This window comes from Tamandua tetradactyla, chromosome 1, assembly GCF_023851605.1.
Source record: "Tamandua tetradactyla isolate mTamTet1 chromosome 1, mTamTet1.pri, whole genome shotgun sequence".
In the NCBI taxonomy this organism is placed as follows: domain Eukaryota; kingdom Metazoa; phylum Chordata; class Mammalia; order Pilosa; family Myrmecophagidae; genus Tamandua; species Tamandua tetradactyla.
The window spans coordinates 81,747,744-81,774,589 of record NC_135327.1 but is presented as its reverse complement, the minus strand read 5'-3'; the positions used below and the strand labels follow the sequence as shown (position 1 = coordinate 81,774,589).

The 26,846-nt window shown below is 37.9% G+C and overlaps 1 protein-coding gene across 2 annotated transcripts in view; it reads left to right on the top strand.

The window, feature by feature from the left end:
- The window catches only part of SUGCT (succinyl-CoA:glutarate-CoA transferase), an 878,065-nt gene that overhangs the window by 252,031 nt on the left and 599,188 nt on the right, over positions 1–26,846 (top strand). For both annotated transcript variants that reach the window (XM_077119443.1, XM_077119444.1), the window contains exon 9: positions 11,441–11,536. In XM_077119443.1, the coding sequence (XP_076975558.1) occupies positions 11,441–11,536 (96 nt within the window). The remainder of the gene's footprint in view (positions 1–11,440; positions 11,537–26,846) is intronic.

Below are 26,846 nucleotides of genomic sequence, written 5' to 3'. Positions count from 1 at the left end.
GTAAAATTTAAACTTGGAAAGAGAGTACTTTAAAAATTAGATAATAACTCTACTGGTTTTTCAGTGTTTACAGGTAAAATGTTTATGGGTTGGAGATTATTTCCAGTTACACTGGAATAGAGGCCAAGGCATATCTGTAGCAAAGCAGAAAATTCTGAATGGTTACTATACTAAGTGTTATGTTATGATGAAGTCAAACTTATCTGTAAAGGGTTACTTAATTGGGAAGGACGCTCAATCATTATTTATTTACATTAAAATGATCTTTATATAGGTTTCTGATTCAGCATATATATCAAAGACTAATCAGCATAAAAAAGTAAATGAGACAGTAATTGGAAGGCTTATTATTTCTCTCTAAATTTTGACCAAGAATGTTAAGATTGCCACTATTACCAGAACTCCAACTCATTAATTTTTCTTTCCCAAGGAGTATGGTCCAACTAAGCCTTTCCTGGATCAGGGCCACTCAGAAATTTTTAGGAGTCTGATTCTGCATGTGGTTTAGTTTAAAATGCCATAATCTAGACTACTGGGGTCAGATCCTGTGGCCCTTCTCCCTACTAGGTATACAAGCTTGAGAAGATTACTGAACTGCTCTGTACCTTAGTTTTCTCATCTGTAAAATGGAATCCTCATATACCAATCTCATAGAATTGACATGAGGGCTAAACGAGGTAATCCACGTAAAATGCTTAGAACAATACACAAGTACCTAATCTTGTTTATTTTTTTATCAATAATAAATACTTGAAGCTCAAAATGACAAATGTGTATGAATAGGTAGACTATTTATTCTCCTTTCAATATAGGATGCCAAAATACCTTCTGTATTCCTGAATGTTTTTGCTCTTTGACCCTAGTGGTTCTGAAGGAATCTGTTTACCTGATGTGAAGGGCAAACTGAAGGAGATTAAGTTGCATGGGGAATCTGACAAACAAAGTAATGGTGTTTGGATGAAAAATAAATAAATAAACAAAGATGCCAGGATCTCAAAAGCAATTTTTGATGTGAGGACAGATTTCCTTTCTTTAGTGGTCTATTCTCTCTGAATACTAGCCTCTCATCTCTCTTTTAACAGATTTTCCCTCATAAAATGTTTCATAGTGAATTAATGAGATTGAACAGAAAAGTGTAAGGTGAATTAACTGATTCAGTTAGCAGTGTGCTTTCTAAGCAAATGCAGAGGACAGCTGGGTGATTCTAGAGGGATCCTAGTCTACTTCAGTGATCTGAGGGGCTTTACAGGGTGTATGGGATGTGGAGCTGAGAATATAACCAAGGATATAGACACTAAACCCTTATACCAGGGTAAGAGGGTCTGGGAGCAGAGAGGCTGAACTGATGAGGTCGTGGTGTAGGCATGGCTTGGAGAGCAGTAATGTCAGTATGAGGCATGGTTCCATTTACCAACTCTGTGATCCAGATGAGAGACTTAGTCACCCACACCCTCAGTTGCATCATCTGTAAAATGTGAGATAATTTGATTTCGTTCAGTGCCTCTTTACATTCTATGTAATAGCCAAATGATCTAGTCATACAAATCAATGACTTCTCATGACCAGATCATTACCTCAGACTGCAAGGACCTATATTGTTCATAGATGGTTTGCTTCCAGCTGCGATCTGAAGCAATGGGGTATAATGTTCGTTTAAAAAAGATTTAGTTCCAATACCCTGGAGCTGTGGAGTTGATATTGGGAAGTAATTTAAGTGACCATTTTTAGCTGGACAGCTGATGCTCAAGGAATGAGAGTAGGTGTGGGGGGCCAGGTCAGAAAATCCAACCACTCCTAACCTGTTGGCACACTTTGTTCATACATGGTTTGCTTCCAATTGTGATCTGAAGCAATGGGGTATAATGTTCATTTAAATTTTAAAATTGTGATCAGATTCCTTTTCTATGAAAGCCAGAATGTGCTTGCTTGCAGGGAAGTTTCTCAGCAGATCTCAGTCTTCAGCTCCTGGGCTGGGGTTTAGTGATCAGCCAGTGGTTTTTACTTCTTTGGGCCACGTATCTTTTTTTTTTTTTTTTTTTTTTTTAAAGGAAAGACAGAGAGAAGGAAGGAAGGATAGAAGGAAGGAAGGGAGGAAGAAAGGGAAACATCTTTTAAACATTTTCTTGTTTTATTGTATTTTGTTTCTCCGTTTTTGTTACATGGGCTGGGGCTGGGAATCGAACCGAGGTCCTCCGGCATAGCAGGCAAGCACTTTGCCCGCTGAGCCACCGCGGCCCGCCCTGGGCCACGTATCTTTTGAGAGTATGATGTAGTTACAGAACGTCTCCCAGAAAAAGATGCATAGCCACACATCTATGAATATTTTGCATATATATTCAAGGGGTTCACAGTTCTCATTAAGCGTGGAGCCCAAGCTTCCCAGGTTAAAATCTTTAATTTAGTTCTTCAGAAGCTGCAAGAATAAGGAGGGAAGAAAGGAAGTGGGTTTTTCAGTACAAAGTACAGGGGAAAATAATAAGAACTCAATGACAGGGGAGTAAAAGGAAATGAGGAAGAAGCTTTCTAATTGGAACCATGGCCCAATGTAAAAGCAGGACTTTAAGAATTATTCTGAGGAGAACATCAACTTGAGTAAAGCCAGAATTGGCTCCTGAGCATGGGATGTGGCTAAGTCTCAGTGCAATTATTAACTGAAGAAGATAACAGGGAATGGAGAGCTAATCAGATTGTTCATAATGGCTTTTTTTAGGAAGTCTTCTCTACATGTATGTGTAGGAGTGAGGGAATAGTGGTGGTAATGGCAGGGCAAGGTTACGGGGCCTTTTTTGGCAGGGATGTATTTTGTGTTCTTGTAAGGATAGTAATAATAAAATGTAAAATTACCCTTATTTTTCTAATTTAGAGTGATTTAGACAATATATACGCCCTTTATAGGTATACAATGTACCTGAAGGTGACTGTGGTAGTTAGGTTCAAGTGTCAACTTGGCTAGGTGAAGGTACCTAGTTCTATTGCTGTGGACATGACCCAGTGGTATGTGAACCTCATCTGTTGCTGATACATCTGCAGTTGGCTAGGAGGCGTGCCTGCTGCAATGAATGATGTGTGATTTAATTGGCTGGTGCTTAAATGAGAGACCTCAACGTAGCACAGCCAAAGCAGCTCAACATACCTCATCTCAGCACTCGCAGCTCAGCCCAGGCCTTTGGAGATGCAGAAAGGAATCATCCTGGGGAAAGTTGTTGGAATCCAGAGGCCTGGAGAGAAGGCCAGCAGAGATCACCCTGTGCCTTCCCAATAAGAAAGAACCTCAGTTGAAAGTTAGCTGCCTTTCCTCTGAAGAACTATACATTAACTAAATAAATCCCCTTTTATTGAAAGCCAGTCCGTCTCTGGTATATTGGATTCTGGAAGCTAGCACACTAGAACAGTGGCCCACAAACAAATATAGTGGAAATAATTAAATATTACTCTTTTCCTAGGCTTCAAAAGAGATCTTAAACATGCTGAGTAAGTGTTAAATATGATTGTTATTAAAAAGTGTTAATTATAAACAGAAGTAGTTTCTTTATGTTTTCTTGTATGAAGAACAAATTTTCATTTAAAATAATTTATTATGTACATACATATAAAGCATACCCTCAATATCATTGCCCAGTGTATCTTGTTAAATTTTTAATCTATTTTTTTAGCCTTTCCTAAATGCATGAATTTATAAATTTTTGCTACAAAAGGGGATTTTAAGTGTTTTTTAATCATCTTTTTTCCTTTACAAAATGTGGCGAACAATATTCCAGTAGCAGTGAGCACACCTAGCATCAGATCTTGGTTTCAAATACCATTTTCCAACAAAAGGAACCAGGGATCCTCGATGAAAGGCTATTTCTAGGACTTAGGCAGGAAATATAAAGTTGAATCTGGAGCATCTTGAAGTGCCAGAAAGTAAGGAAATGTTAAAAATAAGATCCATCGTTGGGGGCATGTCAGTGGGACATAGGAGCTAACTGAAAGAGCTCCCCCTGCTGAGGCTGGAAAAATTTGAACAACAAAACAAAGTTGTATTGGATTATAACCCAAAGTATAAAATAAATACCCATGGATCAATACTGATATAAATTAAATGATTGAATAAATAATTATATTATGAGAAGAGATTAATGTCCTCTGCATAAGAATTCCAAATAATTATTAACTAAAGATATATACATATGATACTCTGCCCTCAAAGATATGGCCTATAACTCCCTTAATGTGGGCTGAGTATGGTGACTTCCTTTCTAGGAGGACAGTATGGAAGAAGGTAGAAAAAAAGTATAACTTTAGAATGGAGAACACTGACAAACATTATCTCAGTAGCGTGATCAGGGTCAACGTCGACAGTGATAAGTCATGTTGATAATATGTACCGTTCAGGTGATGTGTTGAAAATGGCACTTTACTTTTGTAGTTTTCCTTCTCTGTTCTAGTTTGCTAGCTGTCTGAATGCAATACACCAGAAATGAAACGGCTTTCAAAAAGGGGAACTTAACAAGTTGCCAGCCTATAGTTCCCAAGGCCGAGAAAATGTCCCAGTTACAACAAGTCTGCAGAAATGTCCAATCAAAAGCATCCAGGGAAAGATACCCTGGCCCAAGAAGGCTGATGAAGCCCAAGGTTTCTCTCTCAAGTGAGAAGGCACATGGCGAACACAGTCACAGTTTCTCTCTCAGCTGGAAGTGCACATGGTGAGCAAGGCATTGTCTGCTAGCTTTCTCTCCTGTCTTCCTGTTTCATGAAGCTCCCCAGGAGGTATTTTCCCTCTTCATCTCCAGAGGTCGCTGGCCTGTGGGCTCTCTGCTTCTCATGGCTGTGTCGTTCTTCTCTGCTCTCTTTGAATCTCCCATTTTCCAAAATGTTTCCTTTTTTATAGGACTCCAGTAAACCAATCAAGACCCACCCAAATGGGTGGAGACACATTTCCCCATATCCATCTTAACAACCACTCTTGATTTGGTTACATCTCCAAGGAGATGTTCTAATTACATACAGTGTTGAATAGGGATTATTCTGCCTTTATGAAATGGGATTTTGATTAAAACATGGCTTTTCTAGGGTACATACATCCTTACAAACTAGCACATTCTCCAATCCCATAAACCCTGACTAATCACTTAAAAAAAAATCATCAAACAGATCCCAATTGAGGGACATCCTATCCTGACCAGTACTTCTTAAAATGTCAAGGTCATCAGGAACTTGGAAAGTTGGAGAAACTGTCACAGCCAAGAGGAGTATAAGAAGACATGATAACTAAATGTAATATAGTATCCTGGATGGGATTCTGGAACAGATAAGGGAAAAAGTAAAAACTAAGGAAATCTGAATAAATTATAGACTTTAGTTAATAATAATGTATTGGTTCATTATAATTCTAATGGGTGAGCTACATTAATATAAGTGAGATGTTAATAGGGAAACTGGATGTGGGGTATGTGGGAATTCTCTGAAGTATCTTTGCAATTTTTCTATCTAAAACTGTTCTAAAATAGAAATTTATTTTTAAAAATTGTGAATATTTTTCCACGTGGTGATATATTCTTGTTACATCATTTTAAATGCCTATTTGCATTATATGTGGATATCATAGCTTATTTAACCCACCCCTATTTTTGGGCATTTTCTTTGGCCCTAGTAGTTTGTACTTACATCTTTGGCCATACCTGTGATTACAGGAAGGGCTGTTTTTGACATGGAGATATATCTTCTTTTGTTTCATATTATTTCTGATTTCTTCTCTTATTTTAACTTTCTACTTCCCCTTGGGTGATGACTTTAAATACTTCCTAGTTACTGAAGACTCCAGTCCAATCAGTTGTCTTACAGGCATGTTGAATTCAACATACTCAAAGCTGGGCTCTCATTTATTTTCCCCCCTTCAACTCCTTCCTCTGACTTCCTTATTTCCAACGCCTTCTTAGTTTACCTCAATGTTCAGCCAGAAAACTGCGAGTTGTGGGTGGCCCCTGTTTCTCCCTTGCCATTCTACCTTTTACGCCCCTTGCATGCAGTCCTTTACATGTTCAATCTGTTCTGTCCTTCAAATGTATCTGAAATCCACTAATTTTTCCATTTTCTCTGCTTCCTGCCAACCTCACCTGAGTTATCATCATCTTACGCCTGAACTCTTGCAATATCCATAACCAATTCCCTTCCATTTTTGCTTTTGTTCTGTTCGCTGTTGGTATTTAACTCTAAATGTAGTTTTAAGTAGAGGGATTACATGATATGACTTATGATTTTAAAAAGATGCTTCTGAAAGCTGTGCAAAGGGTGACTTCTTACCATGACCTATAAGGACAGGCATGATTTGGCCTCTGCCAACTTTGCCAACTTTGCCAATTTCATTTCATATCTCTTTCTTACCATGCTTCAGCTTCACTGGTCTTTCAGTTCCCCCCGCCCCCATATGCCCAACTCTTTCCTGCCTTAGGGCTTTCGTACTTATTAGTCTCTTTCTTTATAAAGTTCTCCTCCATCTCTTCTCACCATGGCAGGTCCCTATAATTGTTTGTTTTCTCCACTGTTTTTTTAGTACAAGGGGGAAGCTTTACATCATTTTCATTTATTTATGTACACCAGTGACTAGTAAAATTTCTTATACATGGCATACTCTGTATTTAATAAATAAACAAATAGCAATTACTGTTTTTTATTCATTCATTAAAAAAAGTGTGCAGGCTCTGGGTTATGTGCTATGAGAACATCAAATGTTGCCTAAGACATAATTCTTGCCCTGATGTAACTCCCAATTTACAAGGAAGGTTAGGATAAGATACAAATAATATTGAAGCTTAAAGGAAGGCACTGTAGTTGAGGAGTGGACCAAGTTCTGCCATTAGCCATCAGATAAATTATTTCCCCTTCTCTATTTCCTTATTTATCTGTCTGTAAAACTAAGGGGTTTGATTAGACTTTCCTAAGGCTTTGATTCTCAAACCTGGTGTGTAATTATTAGTACACAGGTTAAATTATTGTTAAATTATTGTTTCCCTGGCTCCACCCTAAAGAGTCTGAGTCAGTAGGTCTGGACCAGCCTCCAGTAATTCCCCAGGTGATCGTGATGCACAGTCAACTTTAGGAATTATTGGTTTAGGTCATTCTTGTTTTGATGCCTATAATTCTAATTGTAATACAAGGCGGATAGTGAAAGTGCAGTAGGAGTCAGGAGATTAAAGTGGTACATTTGTTTAGAGTCAGAGAAGATATTTTCTTGCTTGGGTGATGAGGAAAAGGTGATACCCTAATAGACTTTGAAGAAAGGATGGAGATATGGACAGGTGCAGAAATGAGACATGACTGGAGATTAACTTAAATTGTTAGAAGCTAAGAATATATATAAAGGAGCAGGAGGAAAAAACAATTACCTGTTTTGATGCAGTGGACTATAGTTTTAGTCTTGTTTTCTCAGTTTAGCTGTTACACTTGCTTGTCCTTTTGAAGATCAAAGACTCTATTATTGCAGGTTGATTCTTATTTGTTGGAAATAGGACACGCGGTGGCAAGACACATGGAACTTCTTTGGGAAATAATTGGACATATTCTTTCTCAAGCCTTTTGGGACTGTGCCCTTTGAGATCTACTTTGGCTACTCCATTGGTTTTCTGGGTATACACAAAGAATATCAGGACCCACTATGGTATCTAACATAATAGTTTTGCTGTCAGAATGATTATTATTAAACTGAAGTTGGCTTTTTTGTTTAGAGCAAACCATATAAAAGCAACATTCTGAGTAAATTATATAGCATCCACTTGATGAAATAATGAGCCTGAATTTAGGGGATGAAAGTAATGATCTAATGCAATATTTAGAATGAATATACAGTATGTAGTTATTAACCTAAAAGTCACATCCTGCATTCTTTTAATTTGTGGAAAATTTGTCATTAATTGCCAGGAAACCTCTTGTTTTTCATGCATAATCACATCATAGCTGTTGACTTTCTTCCCCTTCTCTTGCCTTAAAATACATCCTTGTAAATAGTATATTACTTTCAGATTTTTAATGCCCCCTTTAAACATTGAGTTGCTAAGTTTAGCCCTGTTGCTCTCTCTTTTTGTAATAGAATTCTCTTTTCCCCCAACTTTGCCTCTGAGTAGTTGCTGACAAATCATGCTTTGCTTTTGGATGGCAATTGGCTTAAAATCTTATTTAACCCACTTCCCAGTGGGTGCTTAGTAGTTCTAAAATCCTTTTTGTTTTTATGATTTATCAATGTTTGGAAGCAATGGTGGTGTTGGTATTCCATTTAGAAACAGTCTAAAAGATGAGATATGACTCCTGATTAAAATTCACTCTAAGTGGGGCCAATTTTAGCTGTCATACTTGCTTGTCCTTTTGGAAATAAAAGACTCTACTATTGCAGATTGATTCTTATATTTTGGAAGTGGGACATGTGGTGGCAGACACCATGGGATTGTTGACCAGCCTATCAAGATAGGGTCAGAAACACAAAAGTCAACAATTGAGAAGAAAGAATGAGGTCTCAAGCAAGAAATGAGGCAGCTAGACTGATTTCAGCTTAGAACCAAACCCTTGCTTGTCACTGGTATCCTTTTCAAATAAATCTAGGCTTTAGATCAGAAACACAAAAGTCAAAAATTGAGAAGAAAAAGTTTGGCAGTAGGCAAGAAATGAAGCAGCCAGGCTGATCTCCAGTTTAGAACCCAGCCCTTGCCTATCACTGGTATCCTTTTCAAATCAACCTAGGCTTTATACGTTACCCTTTAATCATTCAGCCAGTCAACCACTTTGTGCCTTTTTGTAGATGTTGGTCTATTGACTATCAATTGGCTTTGAAATTGATGAAGTGGAAATATGAAGCCCCTTGTGCTTAATTACTTGCAAAAATTACCTTTATTAATTTGCATTCTTGGCCTCCAGTAGCTCCAAGGCTCCTTAGGGAGTACGTTTCACCAGGGTTTATTTGAAAGAAAGAAAAAAGAGCCACAACATAGTTAGGTAAAAGAAGCACCTCTTTTTATATAAAAGGTCTTTGACTTGGGAAAGTTTCCTCAATTTCAGGGAGAGGCTTCATGGGAAAATTCATCTCTTTGTGTCTTTTGATCTGGCAGACTGTTAGAATAATAGAGTCAGGAGTGTAGACTTTGGAAGGAAACCTATGACCATTTAGTATCTTGCAATTTGTGTTTTATAGAACTGGTTACTGCCTGGGGCAGGGTCACAGGCCTGCCTCTGGATCACCCAGAGCACTTGAGGTATTATCTGTTACGTATTAGCATTTCATGTATTATTTGGTTGGATTAAAAAGTTATGCTTTTTTTTTTTTTAAAGTTTGAAAACCGATGGTTTAGCTCAAATGCCCAAGATTGTATAGTGAATGCATCTGAAGGACAAAGAGGTTAATTAGATACCAGTAGTCCTACAACTATTCAGAGGTAGACAAAAATTAGAAACCATGAATCTGGACTTCCCATCCAGGGCCTTTTTACTACAAAATGTTGATTTGATTTTGCATTTTGAAAGACACAGAAGTGCTCTGTGAAATGGTGATTAGCATTAGGCAGCCCCAGGCAGCCCTGGAATGCTCCACGGTTCAAATGCCCAAGACCAGATGGAGGTCCAGAAGTGGATGACTCAAAGTTTATTAGTTTTGCCACCTGGGCAGTACAGCCGAACCAGCTGCCACAAGACAGTTCCAATTTCGACAGAGCAGTAAATGAACATAATAGTCAGTATAAATTCCAACAACAAAGCAAAGGAGGATGGCTGCTGCTGCAAGGAGGTTCATCTGAACTGGACCTTATGGATATACTTTGCAGGAGGTACAGTTGCTGTGCCAGGTTGAGGGCAGTGACAGGGTATAGCACAAAGCCCTGAAAAATCAACCCTTTAGTTGTTCCTGGAGCCAATCTCAATTAGGGATGTATCTGAATTGTTGGCCTAATAGGTTCCCAGTCACATCCGATGATCTAGGATGGGAAGAACAAGCCCATGCTGTATCGTGATTATATCATGAGGCCAGAGCTGCTTGGGTCTTTTTTTTTTTTTTGAAACAATGGAGAACAGTGGTTTGGTTACCTCCTTTCCAAATGCATCATAGTCATGGGCCTTAGAGGTATAGGTATTTATTGGAACAAAGCTCCTTGAGGAAAGAAATTGGTTCTCATTTATCCCCAGTGCTTAATGCAAGGTACACAGAATAGAAACTAGTCCATAATCCTGGCACTTTGATGTAGATTTTCTGGAAATCGGGATTCTTTTTTAATGATATCATTATTTAGTTTATGTAAACATGCTTTTTTTCAAGTGTGTACCTCAGAAAACTAATTTCATGGCATGCTAAAAGGGGTCGAGAAAAGATTTAATTGGTTAAATATTGTAGTAAAGCATGTATAAATTCATTTCTGTGTATCTAGATATCTCAGACCCTTTAAAAATGTTAAATTTGTTTCCAAGAGACATATATCATAAAGCAGTTTGAAATTTCTTGACCACAGAACGCTTTTGCCCCAGGATACCTACAAAAACTATTGTTCCCAGGAACACATTTTGTGAAATGCAGATATGAAATAACACTTATATATTTGAAAATTTGGTTAAATCTTTTAAAAAGAAAACAAGATCTAGAGTAAATTTTGGGAATTGAGGCAGATCACAAGGAATCATTACTTTATGGAGTTGAATTATTGGAGATTTTCAGTCTATGAAATACTGCAAGATTTAGAAGTTGACCCTAAGATTTTGGATGGCCCTTTAATAGATATGTGGTTCTGGAAAACAGAAATGAGAATGATGATGAAATAATAATGGTGTTGTGGGGCTATGGCCAAATTGGAGGAGAGACAGTATTTTTTTTTGTTTAAATGAGGGTGATTCACTAATGAATTTTAAAAGTGTTCTAATAATTCTGATCCTCTCTGTATCAGTTAGAAGGCTTTGGGCAGCAAGTAAGAAAAAACCTGATTAAATTGACTTAAACACAATAGAGATTTAATTATTTTTTCAAGAAACAAGAAGCTTAGAGAAACATGGCTTCTGGCTTTAGTTTACCTGCTTAATGATATCAGCAGTGATTTGGGTTCTTTTTTTGCATCATCTGGATGGAAAGTGAAAGGACAGAAGAGGAAAGGAAATGAGGGTACTAGTTGCAGGTGTATTTTGCTATGGCTTTGATGCTCATGGCCGGACAATGATTCCAACTGCTAGGTAAAGCCTTTGTCCTCAGATAATCCTTTTCAGAAACTGAATGTTTGTATGTTTCTATTACTTATTTGACCAGTACTTAGTCTCATGCAGTAATGTAATGCCGTTCTTCCATATTTGTATGTTGATAGTATGTATGCTTGTATATCTTATAAGTCTGTTTTGACTTTGTATTTTCTTTTTTTCTCCCACAATGACCTGAAATGAGAACTTTCTATACCATTCTGTTTATGAATGCAGACAAAATAGCTTTTTTTTTTCTCTCTTCTGCTAGGTGGCATGTTTGACTCAGGTAGCTGCTAATTATCTTATTGGCCAAAAGGAAGCAAAACGATGGGGAACAGCTCATGGAAGTATTGTTCCTTATCAGGTAAGAAAACAACAATGCTGGGCTGGACTGGGCTCTAAAATCTGTGGTTTTGTATGATACGGGTTTGGGAAGTGATTTCCTCTTTAAAATAAAAACCTCCAGGGTATTCTGTAATGTATCTTTGTCTGGCTATAACAAGGTTCTGTTGTTCGCTTTAAATTCTGTGTTCTGCATATTTCTTCAACGGAAGAAGATTAGTAACAGAATACTGAAATGGATCAAAGGGATTTGCTGAAAGTGAGTGACTTTTGGGCTCACATGATGTTTTGATTTTCTTTTCACCCCAAAGAGACACTGACTATAGCCATTTTATCAAGCATGATTTGCTCACCAAGTCAGTTATAAACCAAATGTTATCTACCCCAGCTGACAATAATCTTCTCACAAGGTTGGGGTAAAATGAAAATTTGCGTGTGATGAATCTTCGTTTTGGAGCAAAGCAGGTTTGGGAGCTGCTGTTCTTTATTAGGTGTCTAAACTTGTCCTTGGAAGTTCTTGGCTTTGGCTGGTATAAATGAATATGTGAAGAAAATGATGCTTCAAAAAGAAAAACAAAAATGCTAACTCTTTTTCCAAATCCTTAACTTTTCACCTAGCCCAGTTGCATCATATCACATTGTGATTATCAATGTATTTATCATCTCTCCTGTACTGTATTATAAGCGTAAGAATAGAAGTCTCTCTTTTACCATTGTATGCCTTCCAGCATCTGGTAGAAGCACATACCAGGTACCATGTAAATATACCTTGAATGGAGGAGTGGATTTTACTGTAGTCATTTCAGTGCTAGTGGTTTTGAAAGAAAACATGAAAGTCAGCACTTGCCAGGAAATCCATCAATACTGCTAATCATTTTTTTTTTAGTTTCAAGAGAAGTAATTCCTTGGGAGCAACTTGTTTCTCTTCCTTTTTTGTTAATCCATATTTGAGGAAAACAGTGACACAATGAGGATCCTCTCTATTTCAGTTTATAGACCCTTCAAACCTAAGGCGATATTAGAATTTCACCAGAGAACTGCTTTTATAACGTGTAGTTAATCGCTTGGTATGATAATAACTGTCAAGATGTTTTCTTTAGTGGTTCTACTCTTTTCTCCACCAGTGGTTTTTTGAGACGATCCTTAGTGACATTTTCCTTACTTCTTCGTCCTTCATGGTTGAGTCTAGACTTCTAGCCAGATGTGTCTCACTTCACAAAAAGCATGGCATTTTTGAACTGATAGAGATCACCTAATTCAGTCTTCTTATTTTTCAGGTGAGAAATTTGGTGCCTAGAATTGGGCACAGGGACTCTAACGCTGATCTCCTAGCTTCTTGCTGATTGTTCTTTCAGATACACTGTACTGCTACCTTTGACAGAACAGGACTGTGATGTCAAGTTTCATTTCCCTTCTACTGCACGCCCACATCCTCACCTTCAAATTTGCTCCCCACTAAGGGAGCTCATCAACTAATTCATGCTCATATTGACAGTGGAATCCCTTCTTAAAGATGCTTTATCAGAGGACAGTAGAAAACATAGGGATTCATCTGAAATAATGAAAGTTCAGGCTTCAGTTTTTAATGGGTATGGAGAAAACCTTTCTTGGTAGGAGGGCTTTATGGTGTGATTCTAAATCTCATCACATAGCAGCTGCTTGTGTTCATCTATAAGGCTTGCTTTGTAGATTTGTTTTTATTGGGTTTTTGTTTTGCTTTTTTTTTTGTCATGGGCAGGCACCAGGAATCAAACCCAGGTCTCTGGCATGGCAGGTGAGAACCCTGCCTGCTGAGTCCATGGTGGCCCGCCCTGTAGTTTAGGTTTTGCTTAATTTTTTAATAGAATGACTTTTAAAAGCTTTGTGTAGACCTTAGTTATCCCTCCTGAGTATGGGAATTATTTGTTTGCAACTGGAACTCTGGTACTGGTGTATTCTCTTACTTATTTCACAGTGGGGAACAGAAATTCAAAATCTTTGACTTTTATTTTGCAATGTAAAAGACACAGGAGACTCCTGTATAGTGTGTGTGTGTGTGTGTGTGTGTGTGTGTGTGTGTGTTTCCATTCTTCAAAGACAGAAATGGATTTTTCCTGGTTGAATTGTCCCAGTCACATAAAATGCATACTGTGTTTATTTGATCTTGGTTGATTGCAGCTTTACTATCTTTACAAAATAAGACAAGATCTGCTTGGATTTTTCCTCAGGAACCCAGAATTTGTTTCCTCTGGGTAGAGAACTGGTTCAGCACTGTGATTAAGGAATAAATGCAAATTTGGCTTGAATGGAACTTGCATACCAAGATGGGTCCTAGATATGCTTATAGAACCTGGTCTGTTTTCAATTTTTAAAATAGACTTGAGGAGTATTTTTTTTTATGAGTGAATGCCAGGATAATTTTAATTCAGTTTTCTATAATAATTATGGCTTTGCATGTCATTTGAGGTTTTTTTTTTGAGTTTTGTACTGAAAGTCAATAATGAAAGACTGCGATATCTTAAAAACTAGATAGCGTGCTCAGCTTACTCTCTTCAATTCTTGTTGAACCCTACATATAAGACCATAGACCTTGAATGCACAGAATGTAATTTTCTGAAAATAGTGATCCCTGATTTGTGTGTTATATTGTAAAATTCAACTCTTAACTTCTCAGGTTGACTACCACTTGTGTTCCTTTCCTCCCTATCCTTTGGTTGCCAACTGTTAGAGAATGATGTAGAAGAAATGAGATAATCAGTTTGCTACTTATTCAACACATTGGTGGATGCTTTTCTGAGAATACATATTTTAAAAAATAGTTTTTGGAATTCAGTGCTTCTTTTGTTCCCATTACCACTGAACCTTGTACCTGAGAAGCATCTCGCCTAAAGGGTTAATAATTACACAATGTCTCGTTTTATACATTGGTATTAGTCCAGTGCTTCCCAAGTCTTTAAAGAACTACATTTATGAAAGTAGAAAGTCTTTAGGGATGGGAGAGGAGTATTCAGAGAAAGCAGATAGTCCACAAAAATAATATATTTTATTATACAACCCAGATATTAGTGGGGACCACTGCCCCCTCAGATATATGGCTAAAGTGATAATCTCCCTAATTTTGTCACCTGTGTATATGCAAAACTCTCTCCCAACTTTCTTCAACATCTTCAAGCCTATTGTCTCAGGTCCTCCTCTGCTTTCTAGGTTCCTGCAGGTATGAGGATGTGCTGTACCAGAATGGCCCACACTGACCTCCACCCTTTTCCAATTCCACAGAGGAGCCCCTCCAAATAGAGCAATGAGGATAGGAGACTTTACTGAATATCTTGAAGAAAAATGGAGGCTATTTTAATAGATGAAAAACGTAATCTCTGATAGAACAGGAGTCAACACCTTTCTTAAAATATCCTTTTACAGTTATCAGGGAGTTTTGTTGGCCTGAACGGTATAAAATTCTCTCCAACTTTCTGATCTTCACTCTTCCTTCTTCTTTTTAGAGTGCCTCGTCTCTCTCTTTCATCCTCTTTAAGATCAACAAATTCCTTTAGGCTTATACTGAATAATTATTCTCTCTAGTGTGGGCACAAATCTTCGGGTGGCTTCCTCTACCCCAAGTGCTTAATGATATACTTTTCACATAAAGGGACTCCCTTCCTAAGGGTGTGCTGGTATGTGGATTCAAGAGAAGCTCTCTGAGCTCTCTGTGTTTCTGATAAGACCATCTGTCTCCCACACCATACTCCCTGCATTAGGGCTTAAGGAAGTGCTCATAGGTCCATTTTCCCCTAGTAAAACCACACTCTTTCAGCTATAATGTTGCTTCATGACCAGTATAAACTATCCAAGAGACCAATCTTGAAATTGAAACTACACCCAGGACTCATTATCCACTTCCCTGGAAGATTAGCGAACTAATCCCATGTTCCTTACATTCCTTCATCTCAATCACTGTCAGAACCCAGAGCCTTCCAAGTCTCTGTTCTCATCCGGACACTTGTTCCATGTGTTTCTGTTCATCTCTTCCTCTGACTCAGTCATTTCGCCCATCACCAACCTTGGAGGCTCTGAAATCCACATAGAGGACCCAGGCAATATTTTGGCCTCTTATTTCTTTATGCTCCTCTCTCTCTTTCTGATCTTTTGCCCTTCCGAGTTGGCTCCCACTCAGGTATTTCTCAGACAATAATATACACATGAATTATTTGGAGATCTTGTTAAAATCTAGATTCCAGGTTGCTGCATTATGAGCAGTAAGGTTCTAGAGTTAGGCTTTTTTGTCATCAATTAATACACCATCTCCTTTGTATTTATGTGGCAAAAGCCCAGGGCTGATTTGATTTAATACTCCATCTATTCCATGCCTGCAGTCAGGTAATAGATGTGGTTGGAAACAAACCTATGATAATGCTGACTGTCCTACTCCCAACTTAGGGCCATCTCCAGTGGGTCCTCAGGCTTGCACAGCAATCCTCTGCCATGTTGGCTTACATAATTCTCTTTCTGTCTTTCTCTCTCTCTGAGATTACTACTTTATAATGTCTCCTCTCTCCTCAGATCTTCCCTATCTCTCTTTACCCTTAGTGAAGACTGCCTCTTATCTCACCAAAAATTGATGCGATTGGAAGAACAACTTTGTCTTTTCTCTGCCATGTCTCCCAAACTCCTATATTCACAGAATTCACTGCATTCCCCCCGTCACAATGGATGAGTTGTCCTTTTCCACCTTTGCCGCCTCAAGGACACTGCCCCTGCGCTTTTTCTCCTTTTTGATTGTATTATCCATCGATTGATCATATCTTTCGCTTTAAAAAACCCAGCAACCTTCTTGAACCCTCAGACCATGCCTCTTATCAGCTGCCCCCCCCCCCCATTTCTCTGGGCTCTTACAGTAACAAACTCCTCAACAACACTGTATCTTCTGTTCTACAGTGCCATCTTGCCTGACAGGTAAAGAGTTTCTATAACACCCTGAGGCCCCAGGAGTTTGGGCTCTGTGGCACATAGCTAGGGGGAGTTGACTTTCTGAGTAATTTACCCAGAAGAATACTACTTTTATGTTTCTTCTGTAAGCCCTTCAAACGTAGGGCCTTCAAAGGGAATTTTCAATGTAAGTGGCCTGATAATTTTTAAGGTGATTTCTTTAAAATTTTCTTTTTTTGGAGTAGCTGTCTAATTCGAGAGATTGGAGAAAACAATTACCTAATTATTAAATAAAATCATGTCTTATTTGCTTCAGTTTGGGTACTTTAAACTAAGCAGGAAGCTATGCTGTATTATTTCTGAGAGGGACATTGTACTGTGTGTTTAATTTGGCACAAGCAGAGACTCAGACAGGCAGTAAATTCCCAGTTTGAAGAGATGTAGTACTTTACTATCATTCCTTAGAAAATGTCAAAATGCTGTTAAATCATTGCATATTAGGTAACCTTAAGAATTTTTTTTAAACTCATGTTAAGGATTTTTTTTTTAAATTCAAAATCAAAACAGTATATGTTTCTTCTTGTGTGGCTCTTTTTTCTTTTTTGACCACATTTATACTAAGGCATTCACTAAAGTTTGAAAATACGATTTTATTAAAACATGTAAAACAGCCTTGTGATTGCATAGCATATATATATAGTTTTGTATGCTGTATGGTGGGGGTCACATTTCATTCTTTTTCCATGTGACTATCCTGTTATTGCAGTACCATTTGTTGAGTTTTTGTTGTTGTTGTTTTTGGGAAGTGCGTGGGCCAGGAATTGAACCCTGGTCCATCCCACATGGCAGGCGAGAATTCTACCACTGGACTATCCTTGCACCCCCTGCATAGTCTATTTGATTTAAGTGAAGCATTGGTAATAACAGTAATAATTGTGCTGTTATCACTGGACACATACTATGAACACACACAATCAATGCAAAAAATCTCTTACCTTGTCAATGGCTCTGGGAAGAAATTTTTCTCCTTATTTTGTAGTGATGAGAGTGAGTCTAGAGTGTTTAAGCAGCTTTTCAATGGCCATTGCTAGGAAATCAAAGAGCCTGGATTAGAACTCACGTTTTCAGATTTCAGAACTTGTTTCCTTTCACCCTCTCTCCAAACTAACAGTCCTTTATGTACTTGATGTATTGTGGATGCCTGGCTTCTGGTTTCCTGGGCAGATGGTAGAATTATTCTAATTTCTTACTACCACTTATTTGACAAATGACCTATGTATGATTCTAGAAGATATTGGACATTTTAAGTGACCTTGCTGTGGAAGTATCTGAATACTGAGCAACCGGGCAACTGTAGGTTTCCTTCTACAATGATTTCTATTTACTTCTTTCAAATGACTCTTGTTAAGTCAATTAAGCAATAATTTCTTAAGGCCCTCTCATGTCATGGGCCCTGTACTAGGCCCTGAAGCCTTCTGGATTAGGAAGAACTGGGCCCTGGATTGCAAGGAACTCAGAGGCAATGTAGAAGCCACAGTAGAGAGAGCTGAGACAGATGTGGGCTCATGACTTGGCTTTGCCACTTACTACCTGTGAGATCATGGGCAAGTCTTTTAATATCCCTGAGATTACCTTCTTCTTATGCGAAAAGAAAATAGTGGTATTTGTTCCACATTTTGAAAGAATTAAATGAGATGCTATATGCTCAGTGCTTCAGGCTTACTGACTCCAGTAAGCACTCAATTGATAGTGGCTCCCATTATTATTGTATGGTTGAGCTAATAAGTATAACTTTGTAAATAACAATAATAGTTTCCAAATAGTCTATGAGAATTATCCATACAAATAGTTTATAGATAAGATAGTTTGGTAAGATGGTAATTATGGTACAATAGTTTATGCTTAGGGGCAGAGTAAATAAAGATACATAGCTGAATTCCATTCTGATTGTCAATGGAATTTCTACTTTAGTTTTTTTTTTTAAGAGAAAAAGGAGTGCAACATGCTGTGATATTATTCTTTTAAAATTATATCAATTTTCGAAAATTGTAGTATTGTGGTATCAGTAAATAAACATTGTTGAAAGAAATACAGTTGGAGAAGACTCATACATAGCAACACCACTTAGTTGTCAAAGGGAATAGGGAATCCAGTTTACTGAGCTATCTAGTTCATTGAAACAGTATAAATTTATACTTAACGAAACAAAACTTGCAAAAATGGTTGTCAGAATTAATCTCTGAGAAGTCCAGATAATGGGAAACTTTCTCTATGAAAGATATTCATATCTGTCCTTTTGATAGCCAAAAGTTGTTGGAATTTTCCCCTCAGTTTTAAAAAATGAGAAAAATACAGAATATTTTGAACACCTGCTCTTAAAAAACTCACGAATATTGTGAATTTTGATAATGCTTTCCTTAGTGGATAAAAAAATACAGACACCCCGCCCCTCACAGAACTGTACAACACAAAGAATGAAACAATATAAACCAAGGACTGCAGTTAATAGTATAGTTATATAAATGTTCTTTTATCAGTTATAATATGTACCACAGTAATGCAAGGATCCTAATAGGGTGGTATTTAGGAGCTCTGTATTTTATACATGATATGTTTTTTCTGTAAACCTACAACTTCTCTAATAAAAGCAAAGCAAAACAAAAGAAAACTAAAATATCCAGAGATTTAATATGCTAGATTTCATCTTAGGGGTTTTCTGCAAACTCTTTTGACTGACTTAACACTGATAAATTAGCATATGCAAAAGCTGATTTTTTGTAAATTAACATAGAAATTGTCTAAGTTCCCCCCATCCTCCTTGACTCTAAGATTTTGGTCAGGTAGCTTTTGAAAAGTTGCTCTAAATCTCGTTATGACTTGATCTTCATTAATTTCAGGTTTTGTTAAAATGAAACTTTTTGTTTGAGGATCCTGCTTACTTTGGGACTAGTTGCCAGGATTTTGCAATAATCCTAAGAATATAGGTGGTTGGACAGTCCAAGAGGCAAATGCAGTTAAGTTAGAGGTGCCAGTGACTGGCCAACTAGTTGCCATTCTCTGGGCTTCTCATTAGAAAGGACTCTATTTGTTTTGATTTAAAACAAAGTTCCTAAATTCAAATGAAATTAGAATGCACATTGCACAAAGAATAAATATACTTATGGCTATATTTAAAACTTCTGAAGCTTTAAAAAATTCATAATTGCCTCAGATTGACAAATATGGTCTTTTTAGTGCATTTCACTGGTAGGTGACATAGTATGAGGGACAAGGAAAAGCAACGCATCTTAAGAACTGAGTCTGCAATTCCTTTAGTCTTTTCAGCTTCACTTTCATCTCATATTGCAGATTTCATGGGATGTGTGTTTGCTAGGCCTATCAAATGTGGCTACGATTATCCCAAAGAATCAAATGTGGGTTTGAATAGCCAATCAAATAAGAGTGAGTCATTACTCATAATAATATTGTATTCATCATCATAATTATTATCATCAGTGATACCATTTATTAAATGCTTACTATGTCAGTTAAGTAATTTATATACATTAAATAAAAACTCACAATAACCCAAGTGAAATATGTGAAACAGGTACTGCTGTTATCCCCACTTTACAGATGAGAAAACTGAGGCATAGAAAGATTAGGTAACTTGTCCAAGGTCACATATAAGTGGTGAAATTGGGATTCTAACAGAGGCAGGGGACTCAAGCCCACGATGCTATATAGGTAGATGATACAATGCACTTAATTACAAAGGCATGTTTAATTTTTTTTAATTGATCTTCATCCCACTTTTGAGGAAGAATTATGTGACATTTTCCTCCATATAATATCCCCTTTAGGACTGCCAAGAGCAATTGAAGAGGTATAAACAATTCTGTTGTTTACTTATCACAAGGATCTTAATTACAACTTAAAAGCAAACTTCCTTCAGGAAATCAGGTTGTACATCTTTTGAATAAATCTTTTGATTGCATATGCTAAAATTGTATTAGAATCATAACGAACTCAAGTTATAGGGAAACAGCTATCTGGAGCCCCATCTATTTAATGAGAACAATACTGTCCTTCAACAATATAAGAGCTTGGATGGTTTTGGCTATCATGAGACTCAGGGTCTCTGGTTTTCAAACCAGATGTGATGTTGGCCTGGGGTAGGGGTAGCATGGGGTGGGAAGGACTATTTGAGGAGCATGAGAAGGAGTATTCAGGGACATGGGTTTGGAGACAGCTTGGGGAGAAACTGAGAGGCAGATCTCCCAGTAGTCTAACCCCATTACAACCAGAACAACGTTACTTTTCTGGTTCGTTTGCTTGAAAAAGGGATTGTGCTGCTTAAAAATAATTTGAGGAAAACCGTCCTAGGTCAATCAGCTATTACTGAAGGACTCTCCTGGACTAGAAAGCAAACTTTCTGTATGTTTATGTGTGTGTGTATGTATGTGCATGTGTGGGTTTTGGAAAAGATAGACCAATTTTACTCAATGCTGGTAGCTCTTAGGACTGTGGCCTAAAGAGCGAGCTCTGATCCAGCTGGGACGGATGCCTTGGCAAGAGGAGTTTGTGTGGGGTCCTGCAGAACCCCTCTGTGGAGGAGCCCACATTCCTTTACAGCTAAGAGTCTAGCCTGGTGGCTCCCTAAGGAGGTCAAGACTCTTTGGCTCAGTTAAATCACCTAGGACTGGATTCTTGAAACAATTGGATTCGGATGTAGTTACACATCCTGTTTTGTTCTTAGGGGTGTCCAGGGCAAATCTTGTTGAAATTCTGAGTAGGTGTGCTTAGCACTTATACAATACCCTGATGGCTCCCTGCTCAGGTGCAGATTACCTGGGGGAACAAGAACTGTGTTCTGATATGGCACAAATTACTATTGTAATATAATTCAATATTGGGCAAATAAAATACTAACGAAAGAACACTTGCGAGATGTTAAGTACTGAAGTGAAACCTGTATGGGAGACTTGAACATACGATGTCCATATATAAATATGGCTCCTTCATAGATTTGATTCTGGCAATTAGAAAAAGAAGAACCGCTGCAGGGACCCTCAGATGTGAGATAATAAGAATATGTGCTGAGTGGGGCTAGTGATATAGGACCTTTTGTCAAAAAAAAAAAAATCACATTAATAATTCATTTGACCTTATTTTAGCCTGGAAATTATTTTCAGGTATCCTTCCTCTCTTGTCTCTCCTGAGGATAAAAGCAGGTGTAAAATGCTCTGGGTCATGGCACTCAAAGTTAAGTTCTGTGGAGCATTGGCCTCACCTGGAAACTTATTAAAAACGTAGATTCAATTGTAGTCTACTGAACCAGAATCAGCATTTTAACAAGATTCCCAGATGCTTTGTTTGCACATTAGATTTTTCTTTCTTTCTTGTTTTTTTTCTAGAGCAGTTGTAGGTTTTCAGAAAAATTAAGCAAATAGTACAGTCAACCCCTCCTCAATTTTCCATACTCACTTTGCATTAGTGTGTAACTTTGTTACAATTGATGAAATAATATTATTATAGTTGTACTATTAACTACAGTCTATAATTTATATTAAGGTTCATGCTTTGTGTTGTTTAGTTTTATGGTTTAAAAATTTTTTATTCTGATAATATATATAATAACCTAAAATTTCCCATTTTAAGCTCTGCTCCAGCACTTTTTATCATTGTGCCATGAGCCCACTAGATGTCAGTCTTGTAACCTGGAAAAGGAACGGCATTTTTCAATGGGGACTGGATAGAATCTGTGAATAGGATCACATTATTGGGCGATTTCTTCCCTACCCATAGAGATACGGATACACATGTTGGTTACTTAAAGTAAAACTACCTTTCTCTATGACTCCAAGTCCTGGAGAGAGATTCTTGGGAAAGATTTTCACTTCGTTTAATCAGCAGTCCTCCTTCCCTCTGTCCTCACTTCTTCAAGCCCCTGTTGCATGGGTTAGTCTGACATTATATAACCTTAACCCGGGATCCGCTGCAGAGGCTCTGACTGGCTTACTGAGAGAACACCATTCCGGGCTGCTCAGCACAGCAACACAGAAAAGGCGCACAGGTTTGATCTCTGTAGAAATTACTGAGCACAGAAAGGAAACAAGGCTGCATCCTAAAATTAGAATCAGCCTCTGTGTGATTGTTGGAGGAAGCTGGACCTTTCTATTTCTTGCACTGTCTCAAGGGTGGTTTTATAAAGAAGATGGAGACAGATTTCTTCTGCTTAGAGAGAAATCTCCCAAGTATGTTCTGACAGGGAGTTAGTTTCAGCCATGAAGATGACTAGAGGGACATTTACTGATAAAGTAACGTGCAGAGGGAGTTAAACCTCTGCCTCTTAGGAAAGATGGTTGAAAAGGTTAAGGACTATGGTTTAGACGATCCCTTTTTTTTTTTTTTTTTTTGCCAGATGCCCAGCTTGAGGAAAGCTAAGTTCATGAAATAAATCAACCCCTTGCCAAACTCTCTTCCCTCCTCCCTGAGTCTGATGTGATTTTTTATCTGTTGTAGTTAACAAGGATAAAAACAAGTCATAAAGCAGCAGTTGTATGTGTGTGCACACTGGTGTTTTGTGAGTGTGTTTAATTGTTTTTTATCCTGGGGGAAGGGGAAGAACATTTAATCTATAATATCACTACATGTATGGAAAATATTTAATATGATTGATTTTAGCCAAGTAAATATTTTTATTGAAATGAAAACAATATGACTTTAGCTCAAATGCCATTTTATTTTGTTTGAAATAATTAAGGTGACTGCATGATTGTAGTATTTACTTCTAAGCTTTAGAGTTCTTTTTCTAACATCATTTATTATGATGTGATTCCTGATGACTGGGAGCAGAATTAACTTTAAAGAATTATGCTGAATATTAATTTTATTTCTCAAAAGCAGTATCGGGCGGGCCACAATGGCTCAGTGGCAGAGTTCTTGCATGCCATGACAGAGACCCGGGTTCGATTCCTGGTGCCTGTCCATAAAAAATTAAAAAAATAAATAAATAAGAAAAGCAGTATTTAAGTTACGGAAACTGTCTAGAAGGCACATTCCCGTTCTTAGCCTCGGTCTAAACCTCCTATCTGCAGCCATGGAATCTTATCCCACCATCCCCTTTGCTGTTGAATTTCATTCCCTCCTTTCCTTGAACCTATTTCTTCTGAGATTCCAGATGCTGCCCAAGACAGCTGCATACTTATTGGTGAGGGACTGCATACTTATTGGTGAGGAACAAGGGCTTTGGAGTCAGACAGATCTTGGACAGATTGCTCCATTTCACCGAGTCCCAGTTTCTTTATTTGTCACGTGGAGATAACCCTACCTGTCTCCAGGGTTGTGGTATTGATTCAGGGGGACACTGAACACAAGGCACATGGCACAGTGTGTGGCACACAGTGTATGTTCAGTGTATGGTTGCTGTTATCACCGTTTTATATCCACCCCAGAGACTCCAGACTTGTAGCTTTTTGTTTTATCTCCACCAACTGTGGCAGGATCCTCTGTTTCTGTAGTTTTTTTTTTCTGCCGGAGGGGAGCTCTAAGTGCTGGAGGAGTCTTCCTTTTCCTCTGCCTGGCAAATGTGTGCCTGGCGCGGATGTGTCAATGGGGGAGTTGATAGGTAGGATAGTAGAGTAGGAGAGAGAATGTCAGTCCTAGATCGGCAACAGGGAGAAGTTCTCTTTACAACCCACACAGGAATTCTTAATGAAGACCCCCCTCAGTGTTAGAAATGGTGAAGGAATGCAACAGAATTGTTAGCAGTTACTGTTTGTCAATGTAGCCTTCTCACAGGCTGCTCATGATCTTAATCACCAGTTTAAACTGTATTTCTAAAGAGAGACAAGCTCTGAGATACAAACTGTGAAATCATAGGAGTTCCACATGGCCTGGGCTTCATTATCTTTACTGCTTTGGAATGATCTTTTTGGTCTAGAGATGAACTCTAGGCTTTAAATAGCTGTAGCTCTTAATTTGGGGGTCAATGTAACTTAACTGGTTAACAGCAGCATCAAAAAGCTACTGACAGGAAATCGGAAGGGATTTTCCATCCTGAGACCATCCTAATAGGAGTCTTTACAGTTCCATAATAAGTATCCCTCTGATTTCATTTAAAAATAATCTGTTGGTGAAGAATGATGGAAACTTTCACGTAATAGAAACTATTAGTGTGCTGCCTCAAGTTGAAGAGGGTATAAAATATTAAAGAATTACCAAGTGTTACATATCTTAAAACAAACTAATTTTTCTTACTAGATATTTAGAGTCTGCATTTTGTTTTCACATCATTAATTTTAATATATGCTTTTCCATAATTGTTTAAGAAACATTTTTTGAAAAACCTTACAAGAGATTTGGATTGTTATTATTTTCCCTACTATGTCATTCCTGTTTCCATTGCAGGGAGTCAAATCAGTAAGTTCAGCCCTAGTTCAAAGGAGCTGAGGGGGTAGGGAATCAGACTTATAATGGTCTTACTGTGTAGATTGCAAAAGAATCTGAGGTTTGTTCAGCAAATATAATGGTGCATTGAGGTGTTGTGTTAATGTGGGGGGCCAGAAAATGAGCTCTGTGTGTAGTGAATCTGTTAAGTGGCAGTTTAGGGTTTAACCTAAAAATTGGGAGAAAGTTGATAAGTGCAGAAGAAGCATGAGACTCAAAATGATAGAGATCCTGCGAGGGTGGTGGCGGGGCTCAGAAGGAGGAGTTCAGGGAGAAGAGGATGCTGGTGTGTGTCAGATGGAGATGAGGATGGGCAAAATGATCCATCCATCTAAACAGACAATCAGCAGTTTTGTAGAAAAGCAAAGCCCCAGGTGTTTAAATACATGTTGCATTTCCAAACCTTAGAAGCATTAAAAAAATGAGTGGTAGCAAGTAAGGATCCTGATACAGTTTTCCTTTCAAAAGCTTGGTAGAAGGAGAAACTGGTGGTAACTAGTAGTAAATGGTACTGTTGGGTTAGAAAATCTATAGGAAGGTGAGAGATGGATAAAATTGTGGGATGATAACATTTTATAATAGTAATGTTGAAAACAGTAAGGGTAATAAAAAACAGTAGGCAAAAATGTAACAAAATCATTCTGGGCAAATAAATTCTCTTGGGATTAAGAAATTGTGCTTAAGAATATATTTAGTGAAGAATATATTTAGTGACACTATAGACCAGTGACTCGTAACATTTTTTTTTTGGCTCATCAGTCCCTTTGATAAATTGATGGAAACATGGAATCTTTTCTAAGAAAAGTACATCTATGCATATATGCATGATTTTGCCTATGATTTTAGGAACATCTCAGATCTCCTGGAATCCATCCCTGGATCCTCAGATGTGAACCCCTGCCAAAGACCAGTTGAATAGGGTAAAGATTAATGAAATTATATTGAGAACACTGGAATCTAGGCCAGGGAAATGACACCCTGACGGTCTCATACCACTACCTGCATCACAGGGCAAGGAGTTTTAGAATTAAGGAAGGGATGGAATTATGATGACCTTGGGTCTGAGGCTAGATAGTGACTGGTGCAGGAAGTTACCTGAAACTATTGTCACAGTGCTCACAGCTCAATTACATGCAATGTGCTAAAGGAGAGGGAAAACCAAACAACAACAAATCAAATCCAAATCCCATCCCATTATTAGTCAGTTTTAGAGAATGTAACTAAGATAAAATTGATGTGTGCCTTGAGTCACAATTGAAAGTAACATTTAAAAAGTCTGTAAACTGTAGAAAACCTGGAAATGCTTTAAGCACATTAATGGAAGGACAGGAAGATATGTCACGTATCAAAGATTGGGAGCTTGTATAAAAACTTTTGCATACATCTCGTAAAGTAAAAGAAGCAAAAGCCAGGGGGAGGGTATGGGTAGGGAAAAGATTGCTGAAAATGAGACCAGGGATAGCCTCAAAGTGTGACAGATCAGTGTAGGTAAGAAGGCAGTCAGGCTACAAAGAAAGTCAAGAAACAGCATAAAAGGACTGCAATCCAGAAACAAAAGCTTTTTTATACATGAACGACAGAAGGTCAACTGGAGAATCCAGGGGACTGCTTGATGATCAGGGTGCAAAAGATGTGCTCACAGGGGTAAAAAGGAGATCTAGAGACTCAATGAATTCTTTGGTTTGGTCTTTGTTGAAACATAGATATTCCCACTGTCATCATGTCTTTTGAAGCAAAGAGGGAAGAGATGTAGTATTAGATCAAACAGTGGTAAGGGAACAGGATGTTCTACCTGAGTGGCATGCTGGATATAAGTAAATTGTTGAAACTTTATGGCATTCATTATAAGGGTCTGAAGAAACTCAACAGAATAAACTAAGATGGAAAATAAGTTATTGCATTCAATGTTCACGTTGACAGAGGACTAGTGAATTCCATTTCTGCTTCCATTCTAAGGAAACCTTTTGAGGAGACCCTGCACTCTTTTGACTGGTGAATCTTAT